Raw genomic sequence first — 13426 nt, forward strand, 5'->3', positions numbered from 1 at the left:
TTTATTGGTATAACTTCATCGTGTTGCCTTTTTTTTTCTTTTTCGTTTTCTTTTTCTTTTTTTTTTTTTTTTTTTTTTTCTTCCCCTTTCTTGAGGGCAGGCTCCCCTCTTATACCCTTCTCTCCACAGCAGTTCTTTTCAAAACAACTTTTCATTGGTCAAACAACTTTGAATGTAACAACAGCAGCAAACACACAGAAACATCCATGCCTTAACAGCTGGAGAACAAGAGAACCATCTGGAGAACAAGAAACCCCAGGCTGCATGAAGTTTCCTGAATCACCCTTTGTTCCCTCTAAGCTCTTTTATATTCCTGATGGCCTCGTCGTTAAGAGTCTAATGTTATCTCAGCCATGGGGCTTTCCAACCCCCATGGCCACGTTCCCAAATCTCCCCCTTCTTTATTAGTATCAACCATTTTCTCGACATGAATTACCACTCCATATATAAAATTTTCATTGGTCAAACAACTTTGCATATAACAGCAACAGCAAACACCCAGAAACTTCCATGCCTTAATGGCTGGAGAACAAGCAACCCGAGACTGCATGGCATCTCCTGAATCACCCTTTGTTCCCTCTAAACTCTTTTACATTCCTGATGGCCTCATCATTAAGAGCTTGATGTTATCATCAACCATGGGGCTTGCCAACCCCCATGGCCACACTCCCACATCTCCCTCTTCTTTATTAATATCAACCATCTTCTTGACATGAATTATTATGGTGTATATCACATGCACAATAGGTAGCAGAAGGTTTTCCTTTACCTGTCTTATTTACTGAAATCCTTTTGGCTTCCTTTCACATGTTCATTAGCCTATCTTATCTACTAAAATTCTTTCAGCCTCCTCTCAGAACTCTGACAAGCTTATTGCCATGTCCACTTCCCCGGGGAGCTTGTCCCAGTGCCCGACCACCCTCTCAGTGAAGAACCTTTTCCTAATAATCAGTCTGAGCATGGACAGGAGTGACCATACTTCATGTAAACACTCTTGACCATGCTAGGTTGTTCCAGATCATTTAGCAGCCATAAAAGGAGATTCTCTCTCTCCCTCTCTCTCAAAAAAAAAACAAAAAACAAAACAAACAAACAAAAAAAAACAAACAACAACAACAAAAAAAAGAACACCAGTGAAGGAAATAATATATCTATTAGATAACTATTTTTGTGATACTTAATGAGTTTTATGCTGCAGTGGTTTTAGTGATGCTACCAACATCCAGGCTAAAGTCCAGCTAGAGAAGTCTTTCCATGCACAACAGGCATTGGTGTTAGAGACTATATTGCTTTCTTAACAAGATGCACAGTTTTTGCTGTTACAGGACTAGTCGTAACTCGGGACATGCTGTGCCACAACTGTTTTACATGTATAAAGAATAACCAGGAAATTGCTGTGGGCTGTGGCACACACAAGGAGGGACAAAAAGTCTTGTCGTGCAAAGTGCAACTGTGTGTGGATCATAGACAACTGCTTACACAGTAACATAAACCAAGAGGTCTTGGTGTCTTAGTACACTTTCAGACGGTTTGCAAGGGTTAGGGTTCAGGTTCGGGTTAGGGTTAGGGCTGTTAGGGTTAGGGCTGTTAGAGTTTGTGTCAGGGTTAGGGCTATTAGGGTTAGGGTTAAGGTTAGTGTTTAGAACCATTAGGGTTATAGTTTAGAGCCATTAGGGTTAGGGTCTTTAGGATTTGGGTTATTGTTATGGCCACTGTTGTTAGGGTTTATAGCCATTATGGTTATGGTTATGGTTAGGGTTAGGGTTAGGTTTAGGGTTAGGCCTAGGTTTAGGCTTAGGTTTAGGCTTAGTGATAATGACACAGGTTATGTTAACCATTCAGGCCTTTATGAGATGGAGTAGCAGAGGAAAAGAATAGGAAAATAATAGGTAAGAAACATTAGAGAGCCTTGATGTGAAGAGATTTTTCAGCATTAGGCCAACTAGAAGCAAAACAATTAAATATATTGTTTTTGCTATCGTCTGTATTGCATTTTCCTTTATTGATTATGTGCATAAGATTCCAGTAAAAGTTCTTTTAATGCTATTACTCTGAAGTACCTGATTTCTCTGGGAAAAATTTCTTGACCTCATAAATAAAATAGGGTACACACAAGTTCATCAGGAGTATTGCTATGTTAGTTTAGTTTGAAGATATTATTGTAAAGTCGAACAAGCACCCCAAACATCCTGAAACAGTCCCACTGATCGAAGCTGCAGCATGGATATCTTCAGGAAACTGCACCTACGCTGCAAACCTTTGCCCTCGTAGTTGCAATAACCAGAGTCATCATTTATGACTGGTGTCCTTTCGCTGACGGAAGCCTCTAGTGTGGGGCACCAGAAAAATACCAGGAAAAGCAACTGTTTCTGTGGGTGTGGGTGGGATGGGGTAACATGGGGCATCCTCACGGGACAGGTTGAGCAGGGGCATCCCCAGACAGTATCCATAACTGGCATCCCTAGTGCCCTGACATGTGGTCTAATTTGCTGGTCCAGAGGAGGATAAAACACATTCAAAACAGGAACAATATCAATTTACCAGCTGAGGTTGTACCAGTGGCAGGTGCATGGTGCCACTACAGCGAACGCAGTGCTTGCTGCTGGGAGTTCAATCCAGGTGCAGATCTTTGGTAAAATGTAGTAACATCTACCCCAGGCGTGGCACAGTGTTTTCAGGAGCCAGGAGATGCCCTCAGGAAAGCAAGTGCTGGGGGTTATCAGCACAAGCCCCAAGTGCTGTGGGTGTCAGCACAACCTCCTTCAAGCTCAGGCTCAGAGGGCTTGTGCTGAGGGCCATCCTTTCCATGCATTGCATGCATCTCTGTCGTGAGATCTGCCGTGTCAAGAGTGATTTGTGGAGTGATCCGTTACTCACTGTCCCAAAAGAAATGACAAAAGAAATGTTTTCCCTTGGAAATGTCCAAACACTGATGCTTTTTCTACAACTGCAATAGAAGGGGTGTAGAAGCTGGGTAGAAAAAGCTTAACACATCATTACACACTGCCTTGCAGTACTTCACGAGCACCTCCACCCAGACCACCCTGTTCTGTGCTGAAGCACCTGTATCATGCTATATGCCTAATAGCATCCATGCCCAAGTGCCTGCACACTCAGATATACAAAATTGCCTCCCAAAATAGGACCACACTCTCCAGTTTCTATTCCTTCCATGCTTATGCAGAATCAGGAAATGCCATAATTTTCTGACTCAGATGCTTGTTGGCAATGTGTGTACATGGCAGGGATGCAGCTTTGGGAAGTTACTTTGCTCTTCACAGAAGGAAAACACCCCAGTGCACACGGGAGAAAGCTTACAAGCTGCCAAGTTTCGTTTCTACAGCTGAGTTTAAAAACCCAAGTTTCGATTTCTGTCTTGTGACGATGTTGACAAAACACGCCCATGGCGGGCAAATAGACGTCACCACGGCTGTTTGTTGTGAGAGTGTTTCGACCAGAGACCCTCCTGAGCTGAAAAGCAGGGTTTCTGTCTTTTTGCAGCAGAACTAGGGGAAGGGGGGGCTAGCCCTCTATGCTTTCTGAAGCAAAATGTCCCCATGATAACAACCACAGGGAGGTTGGGGGTTAAGGGAAATGCTGGCTGCTTTGGTGACCATCAATCAGTTGTCTCTCCCAACATTTGTATTCCTCTGACTCGTGCAAACGCCATTGCCTGGGCAAAAGCTGCAAAACCCTACCAGTGGGCTTGGTGTTAGGTCGGTCAATAAGCAATGCTGGGGAACATGCAGTTTTCCCACCCCATACCCATGCAGCTCTAAAACAGCAACTGTGGCTGTAGTGTTATTTAAGGAGTTGTGACACTTGGTTACACAGGAAAGTGAATTATTGACTGATCTCTGGTGAGGCTGCACCTTGAGTACTGTGCTCAGTGTGGCCGTTGCCGGCCCCCCCCCCCACAGGTGAGAAATACAAGAGGTGAGAATACAAGAGGTGAGAATACAAGAGGTGTGAGGAGCGGCTGGGGGACCTGGGGCTGTTCGGTCTGGAGGGGAGAGAGGCTGAGGGCAGATCTCCCTGCTCTCCACAGCTGCCTGACAGGAGGCTGCAGCCAGGAGCAGCGTGTCGCTCTCCATGCTCAGATGACAAGCGACTGGACACGAGGTGACAGCCCCGGGCTGCACCAGGGGGGCTGGGCTGGGTGTCAGGAAGGATTTCCTCACAGAGAGAGCGGCCACCCTTGGAAGCTGCAGCACGAGGGGGAGGCCTGGACTCCGCTCGGCCTGCGCTGGGTGACGCTACAGGGCGGGGTCGCGGGCGGAGCCATTGCGTTTAGAAGCAGGCGGCGGAGCGCTGTTACGCCGGGGGGTATTGCGGGCACGGTGCCGTACGGCGGTGCCCGAGCCGTGGAAGGGAGCTGGGATGAGCTGCTCCCCTCGCCCTGCAAAGCAGGGTTGCCGCCAGGTTTCTGTGTTGGAAAAGGGGGCTGGGCGTGCTGCCGAGGGAAGAAGAGCTTTCTCAGCTGCTGCGTTTATCGCCTGATTCGCGGGAGATGAGCTTCAGGTTGGTAGAATGGGTTTAGCTCGCCTGGGAAGGGGCTTTGCGTTTTCAGGGAAAACGTGCAAAAAGCAGTGTTTCTTACCGCTCTTCATACCTGCACGCAACAAAACTTGGCAAGCGGTGGCTGCAGTCTGTGCATGAGCTTGGAAACATTGGTGTTAGGAGATTTTTTTTTTTTTTTTTTTTTTTTTTTTAATTCTCTATTCCAGATGTCACGTCATCCTGAGCTAATCTATACAAAGCAAATACTGAGACTGCTTGTTCCCTTTGCTTTCTTATAAGGTCACTGCTGTTTGATGACAGGAGCCTTGCCAGGATGAGTAAACAGTTGCAGCAGTGTAAATACATCTTGCTGGGATAGGGGTTAGGGTTTGGACTGCTCAACTAGATGAGGGATTTCAAGACCGTTGTTGGTTCAGGTGATAGGAAGTAGGATTAACAGTTTCTGCTGGTTTGTGAGGGGTTTGTGGTGGTGACTTTTATTTTTTATAAACTAGTAATGGCACTTTCTAGATAGAATCTTGAACGTGTTTTCTTCGCATCACTTTTTCTCCCCACAAAATGGGAGATGCCAGTCCTTTTTACGTTTAAAGAAGCGGTGCTGTTTTGTAAGTACACTTATGTTTACACAATGTTTTTCTTGAAAATATAACTCCATACTTGCTTTAACCATTGTTTCCCTGAGGTGTACCTTCTTACTGATATGTTCCAAAGAGGGGAAGGTAATTTGAAACTGAAAGAAACAGCTTGTTTATTTTCCCTTAGCAAAACAGGATATGCTGGGGAGCAAGGCCAAACCTGTTGCCAGTGCAAGATGTGGAGCAGCCTTCAAGGAAAGCAAATCCCCATGTGCTGGGTGTGACTTCAGCCTGCAAGGGAAAGAGGAAGGATGTTAAGAGATAGTACGTTAAATCCAGGATGGTGTATCATGGCCTTTGCTCAGGACCTGTGACACTGAATTGATTACTGATGCATTGAGGTCTTGCCTATAAACAGGGAGCTGTGATTCTCCATCTTTCGGTAGTGTTATTTTTTCTTGTAGCTTTTCCAGAGAAAACAAAAAAACTGTAACAATCCAGTCTTTCAGGTTTCTATTGCACAGCTCATGGGTGTAAAGCTATGGTTTCACAGCGAGCGCTCAGGGTCTAAAGCAGGTACCATGCTGCTGTTCTGGCATGTGCTCACTGCTCTCCTTCCCTGGGATGGGATCTGGGAAGTTTGTCTTGTTCTTGTGACGTGCTTATGATTTCCATTGCCTTGCCATGTTGCTTCCTGGCCTTAGCACCTCTTCTGCAGGCAAAGTGACCACAGATCCATCCTCTGGAGGATTTATTGGTAATGTTTTAGTGGCATCCTTGTCTTGAGGTTTTTCTTGGATTGCTGCAAGTTGACAGGGCTGACCCAGTGCTACTGACTGGACTTGGGTCCCACTTCTGTTATCTTGTTACTGGTCATCCTCTGAAGAGGAACTGGGCTGCTAGGCGGGGTCAGCTACATGTGTGCTTGGTGTGTGAGGGGTTGGGGATATCAGGCAGCTGGGCGTAGTTATGAGTAATAATTGCTTTATAATAGCTTGCTTAAATAGAAACCAGTGCATGGTGGTTATCTAGAGAAGGAGGACCTGAGGAGGTCATTTAGGCCAACCCTGCCCAGAGAAGGGCCCTTGGTCACAGCAGGAGTTTCCCCGTGCTTGTATTACACTTGCTCCACTTGTTTCACCCAGACTGTACATCTCCTTATCTGCCTTGTACATACCAGGATATGATTAGCTCAGGAGCCTCAATGCTCTGTTAATATCTTGAATGGTATGTGGGGAGTGTGTGCTGAATGTCAATTAGGATGTCTTGTTTCTGACCACGCCTGTGCCCTGCAGCCAGCGCTTTACTACTGTGCTGGTTTCCAGGAGAAAGCTCAGCTTGAGCACAGTCAGATGTTTCATCTTTTCAGCTGCCTTGTGTGTTTCTAGTAAGCAAAACCACAGAGGTGAGAAGTCTTACAGCTGACTTTTCAACCACAGGTGCAGCACTTGGGTGTGGGATTTGATGTGAAATTGGGTCCCTGAGCAAGATGTGTTTTGTCCCATGGTATGCCCTGGCTTGGTGTAGGGCTCAGTACTGTGTTGTGCTCGTGGCTGCTGGAAGGATGGAAAGGTAGTAGGGTTCCTCCAGAACTGATGGTGATCTGTAAAGGTAATGAGTCACAAGTTTTTGTTGTTCTTTTGCAGGGCAGAATGAGGAAGCGCTTTGCTTTCTTATTGATAGGCTTTTGGTTTGTGGATGACCAGCTTCTCCAAGGTGAGCTGATGTATGCTGCAAGAGTTTAAAACAGTCTTTGTGAGACATATTAACGTATTTGGATATTCACAAACATCAGTATGACTTCTCCAGACCAAACAGATACTTGAGGATGGCAATGCTAAAAATCTCAACTTCTTTCCCTCCCTCTGCATGAGGTCTCTTAACATGTCAAGTTATGGCTGGTCAGCACTAACCCATTCATACTGATTGCAGAAATTGTATTTCTTTTATCTGCCATTCTTTCAAGGCCTCTTCTCAAAGCACAGGCAGTTTCAAGATGGTTTTTTGTGCATTACTTCTGCATCTGATGAAAAATGGAAGATCCTGTAAGAAGTATATTCTTTTTTTCTGCTTTTCACTGTTGGATTTATGCCTGTATATGTTCACGGGAGACTTCTGTAAATATGGATTTGGTAGCTGCTGTTGTCAGAAAGGTTAATAAAACTGGCAAGCAGGCAGAGCATAGACTTCTCAAGGTACGGCCTTCTCACCCTTTGTTTTTCTTCTTTTTTTGGGGGGGGCCTGCCGTGACATTTGCATGCATCTATACCAGGACATAGTGTATGTGTCATCCTTTATCTGGGTGATGGACACTTGGACATAGAGTGTCAGTAGTGGGCATGTGGCAGTAAAGTGTGACATGGCGATGCCTTCATGGTGGCACTGTGCTCTCACAGCCTGCCTGCTCTTGTCAGGTAATAGCTAATGCGAGCCCCAAGGCCTGTTGAGAAAACATGAATAAACTGAATGCTTATCACATATATCTAGCTTGTTTGCTTTACTGCTGGGCTTTTTTCCCCTCTGTTTTCCTCCCTGCCTGTTGGTAGTGTCTGCCTGTTAGGTTAGGGTGGAAAGAGTAAGAATCATTTATTCCTCTGCATTACTAAAAGAGGAATGCACAGTCTTTAGAAGTTGGGTTTCCTAGAAAAGGAAGGATGCTCTTTTTAACCACTACTTTAATTCAGATGCAGAACTCCCCAGATAGTATTATTTCACTTTTTGCTTCCATTAAGGAAAGCTACTGTTCCTCAAGAATAAAACTGTTATTCTACCATTGGGTAATGCCACAGGATTGAAGCCAGACTTTTGTTGTTGATACTGAAAGCTAAGCTGTAAGGCTATGTAACAACCCTAGCTCTTTCTCTGGGAACAAGCAGTTGTCCTGGGTCTAGTTGGGATTTGTAGCAACTGCATGGTGCTGTTTTAGATTTGTGACCAAAACAATTCTGATAATAAACTGTTGTTTTAGCTTTTGCTGAGCAGTGTTTGCAGAGCCTCAAGGCCGTCTCTGTTTCTCGCTCTGCCCCTTCCCAGCCAATAGACTGGAGGTGTGCAAGAATTCGGGAGGGGACACAAGCAGGCAGGTGATCTGAAACAGATACCATGCCATACCACATCAGGCTCAGCAGTAAAAAGGGAGAGGAGGGGGCTTACAGAGGCTTTATGTAGTTTCTCTATTAAAGTACATTAACTGGACACAGATGAAACAAACAGTCTGCACAGGTTTGCTCTCAGTTTTATGAAGTTTTCAGTATTGTCAACTTCAGATGTTCAGAAAGCACGAGCTTGCCTCTTGGGATCGATGATTGGTGTACAGAGCAGTGTTTTTCAAAAATGACGTGTTAGAGGACGCACGGCCGAAAGCATGACAGACACCAGCAGAGTCAGATCATGCTCCATTTTATTATATTATGCTCCGAATAGCCTAACTTTTATAGTGAACTTAACAGGGGCGGACAGTGTTTCACACAAGATTATTGGTCAAAAGCACTCAGACAAACAACTACAAGAAAACAACCCCACGTGCAAGAAAACAACCCCCCTTGTGATTAGCAGTCACATAGACCTTGTCCTTGAAGCCAGCTGCTGGTAACAATATTTTTCTGAATTCCTCAATTGGGCGATGTGGGAATCATTGTTGTGGGAGCTTCTCATAGTTACTCTGGTAGCTTGGTTTGCTCAGCTACAGCAGGCCATGAGATTTTCTAAGGCCTACTCCTGGTTGCTTAAGGCAAGCTCAGATCAAACAATTGTTCCACAGACTCATGTCCATGCCCAGTATGCCAATTCCCAACAGACATGGGATTGTGGGCAGTCTCTATTTGGGTTTTCAAGCTTATCAGCTGAATTTTGCCCACTGGCAACATTTTGTGGTTTAACCCAGCAGGCAGCAAAACATGACAGACATTTACTACCCCCCCCGCCCCCCCCCCAACACACACACTCCAGGAATGAGGGGAAGGAAAAAAAAATAAACAAAGCAAATGATGCTCAGTCAGCAGGTAGTAAAAAAACTACACTGATGCCCAGTCATTCCCTGAGCAGTGGCAGCCACCCCCTAGTTTTACTGCTGAGCACAGCAATGTGGTATGGTGTGGGACATACCTGTGGGCAGTGTGTGCCAGCTGTCCTGGTTGCATCCCTGCCTGGTGTACCCCTAGCCTCCTCACTGGCAGGACAACACCAGAAACTGAAACTCCTTGCTCTGTGCAAGCACTGTTCTGCAGCAACTGGGAGACTGTTGTGTTATCAGTGTTGTTCTCATCCTAAATCCAGAAAACATCACCAGACCAGTTACTGGGAAGACAATTAACTTTATCCCAGCCAAAACCAGGACATAGCAATATGAACTAGAATAGAGTGTTTCTGACTTAACTGCATAATCTTGTGTTGTAATTCTTCAGGTATAAATGGATGTGCTTCATTTTGCTGCCAGAGTTGTGCTGGTGGCTTCAGGAGCTGTAAAAATAAGTCAACAAAGTAGATAATCTTGTCTGATTTTTTTTCAAAATATGTTATTAATGTGTGTTCACATACACACACAAAATATATGTATCTGTTATATTCAGATGGACTTGTGGTCTGGGCAGTTGACCTTGTACCAACTGAAGGCAGAGTAATAGGTCGTGTTTTTTAATGCTGGCCACATTCAACAGATTTTAATGTAATAGGTCTTACTTAGTATACTGGTTTGGGATTAAAAATGTTTATGCTGCAGGAAGATGTTAGGCAACAGAAAGTCATGCTGTGCTAATCAGTACAGTGATTCTTTTGGATAATTAATTTAGATGTCAGACTTGCACACCTGTATATCTCTTGGGTCTGCAAAATTAGATGTAGTTGCTAAAGCCTACAGCAGACATCCTGGTTATTTAAATGACCTTTGGCTTCAGGTTTGTGCTGGCAAACTAATGTTGGAAAAGCACAGGAGTTTGTGATCTGCTGGAAATCCTGCTGCTCTACATGGGAGGGGCTGGGGGGAATTTGACCTCCTGAATCAAAACATGGAGCTCAGATCCAAAATGTCTCATCGCATGAAGCCTTTAAAAGGCCTCTTAAAATGTGTGTTTGCAACTGGGGGTCTTTTTGCTGTATTGTGAGGGAAAGAATCCTTTAAACTTCCTTTGGATACCTTTTTATTTTTAATTGTTCTTTAAGTGGACGATAAAGAAAAGCAAGATAAATATAATTCTAGGTTTAAAAAAAACAAACAAACAACAAACCTTACCCTAAGGAGGAGCATAACTTTTCTTGAAAGAACAGGGTTGAAATTCAACTATCATTTAAAAAAAAAAAAAAAAAGGGGGGGGGGGGGCGAGGTCCCAGATGACTGGAGACTTGCTAATGTGATGCCCATCTATAAGAAGGGTTGTAAAGAGTACCCAGGGAACTACAGACCTGTCAGCCTAACCTTGGTTTCAGGAAAGGTGATGAAGCAGGTTGCCTTTAATACAATCATGCAGTGTGTATGGGACAACTGGGGGATCAGGCTCAGTCAGCATGGGTTCATGGAAGGCAAGTCCTGACTGACCAACCTCATCTCCTATGACTGGGTGACCTGCCTGGTAGATGAGGGAAAGCCTGTTGACATAGTCTACCTAGACTTCAGCAAGGCCTTTGGCACAGTCTCCCACAGTATTCTCCTGGAGAAACTGGCAGCCGATGGGTTGGACAGGTACATGCTTTGCTGGATCGACGGGCCAAGAAAGTGGTGGTAAACAGTGACATCCAGCTGATGACCAGTCACCAGTGGTGTTCCCCAGGCCTTGGTGTTGGGGCCCATTCTCTTTAATGTATTAATTGATGACTAGGATGAGGGAATTGAGTGCACCCTCAGTAAGTTTGCAGATGACACCAAATTGGGGGGAAATGTTGATATACAGGAGGGTAGGAAGGCCCTGCAGATGGACCTGGACAGGATGGGTTGATGAGCAGAGGCCAATGGGATGAGGTTCAACATGGTTAAGTGCCAAGTCCTGCACTTTGGCTGCAACAATCCCATGCAGTGCTACAGGCTTGGGGCAGAGTGGTTCAAAAGCTGTGTAGAGGAAAAGGATCTGGGAGTGTTGGTTGATGCTCACCTGAATGTGAACAGGCAGTGTGCCCAGGTGGCCAAGAAGGCCAACAGCATCCTGGCTTGTATCAGGAATAGTGTAGCCAGCTGGAGCAGGGAGGTGATCGTCCCCCTGTACTCTGGTGAGGCAACACTTCAGGTACTGTATTCAGCTTGGGCCCCTCAGTACAACAAGTACATCGAGGCTCTGGAGTATGTCCAGAGAGGGGCTATGAAGTTGGTGAAGGGCCTGGAACACAAGTCCTGTGAGGAGCGGCTGAAGTAATTTGGGTTGTTTCATCTGGAGAAAAGGAGGCCCAAAGGGGACCTTATTACTCCCTACAGCTACCTGAAAGGAAGGTGTGGGGAGCTGGGGGTTGGCCTCTTCTTGCAGGTAACTAGTGATAGGACTAGAGGGAGTGGCCTCAAGGTGTGCTAGGGGAGGTTTAGGTTAGAAATTGGGAGACGTTTCTTCTCCAAAAGAACTAGTCAAGCATTGGAATGGGTTGTCCGGGGGAGCGGGGGCATACCTGCGGGCATTCAAGGAAAGGTTGGACCTGGTGCTTAGGGACATGGTTTAGAGGGTGATAGTGGTAGTATGGTGATAGTTGGACCAGACGATTTTCAAACCTCTTCTGGCCGTTATGCTGCTATGCCTACATGATAAGACCCTTGGGTAATTTAATTTTTTTCGTACTATTCTTGGTGAAAATCATTTATTTAGCCTTCTGATCATAAAAAGTTGAAAGCTGAAAAAATTAGCAGAATAGAAGATAGGACCATCTTTTAGCATTTGCTTTTTATTCTTTGCACTGTTACTCTTTATTTTTCTGTTCTCCTCAATGACGTTCATACCATGCAATGTAAAAAAGACACTTATGCTATGAGTACACTCAACTTGCTGTCTCAATAAGTAGTATTTTTAAACTAGGTATTGCATGTGCATTGCTCAATGAGGTGATTTGATTTGTGTATTTAATTTTCCTCAGTTCTTCCTGCTTCCTTGGAAATTTAGTAAGGTGATGTTTGCATTGCAGACATCATCACAGAGTATTTATTTCTTTAAATAGCAAGATCTAACTTCTGACCTTTTTCCTGAAGCAATCTTGATTTGAGCTTTGGCACAGCACCTGGTTCTTCTGCTGTTGCCTCTTCAGAGGTGTGTGCTGCTTTTCCCCTATGTGTAGTGCATTTCATCCAGCTGAGCAGATGTGCAGATGAGGCAGTGTCATCCACAGAATGCCTCTTAATACCTCTGTTAACAATACAGTAGTGATTTGCAATGCTTCAGGTTCTTCTTGAGGTATGGGTGACCCATTCGGTGATAAAAACTGAAGCTGATTGATACAGCGGTGCACTAAGGGTTAAGAAGGTTACTCAAGGGCATAGAGTGGTAACCAGCAGAATTAGAGGGAGTGGGAACCAATAAGAAGTTGCTGGGCTCGGACAGTCCCTGCAACTGTGGCAGGGAAAGGGGAGGCGGAGTGTGGGGCAGGGCCATGCGATGACACAAGTGCCCTGGTCCTCAGCTGTGGGTGGGCTGCCTTCATGGGACCCGCCTCAAGTAATGATGACACCTGGACCACAACAACAGCAGAGCACCACTCCAGTGGCCTCGCCGAATATATCACAGTGGACTACCTCACCGCCAAAACCCAAGGAAGCGCCAGTTTGGATGTCTCCACAGTAGAGGACTGCATCCTTTGGGACACTCGGGTGTGCAAAGTAATGCTGAATATTACGGGACCAATAGGTAAAAGATATAGCATGTTCCTGTGGGGACTGTCAAGTACCACCTTAATAGGACTTTTTGTACTGCCTGGAGTTATTGATGTTGATTATGAAGGGGTCATACAAGCCATGGCATGGACTCCCTTGCCACCGGTGCTTGTGCCAAAGGGTACCAGAATCGACCAGTTAATATTTAAAGCAACTGTTCCCTAAGCAGAACAGTGCAAGCAATGTGATGGGGGCTTTGGGTCAACAGGGGTCTCAACCATTGCCACTAAAAGACCTATATTGACAGTAATGCTACGTTACCTGACTGCCAACCCCCCCCAAATGCCCCAGTCATGGTGTTAATGGATACAGGGGCAGATGTAACAGTAATAGCCCTAAAGGACTGGTCCACTGGATGGTCATTGGATTCAACCCCAAAAGGCCTTAATGGGGGTGGGTGGTGTTTCCAAAACTTACCAGAGTAAATATATGCTTACCATTAAGGCTCACCAAGGCTTGGCATACCATGTTCAGCCATATGCTGTCCCAATACCTGTCA

At 45.3% G+C, this 13426-nt stretch overlaps 1 protein-coding gene across 1 annotated transcript in view; it reads left to right on the forward strand.

Moving 5' to 3' along the window:
- The first annotated feature begins 4391 nt into the window (after positions 1–4391).
- Positions 4392–13426, forward strand: part of TRANK1 (tetratricopeptide repeat and ankyrin repeat containing 1) — a 54049-nt gene continuing 45014 nt past the window's right edge. Inside the window, exon 1 of the mRNA XM_084281306.1 lies at positions 4392–4521. Coding sequence (XP_084137432.1) covers positions 4511–4521 — 11 coding nt within the window. The 5' untranslated portion in view covers positions 4392–4510. The remainder of the gene's footprint in view (positions 4522–13426) is intronic.

The sequence above is a fragment of the Netta rufina genome (genome assembly GCF_964035555.1).
Source record: "Netta rufina genome assembly, chromosome: 2".
Taxonomy (NCBI): Eukaryota; Metazoa; Chordata; class Aves; order Anseriformes; family Anatidae; genus Netta; species Netta rufina.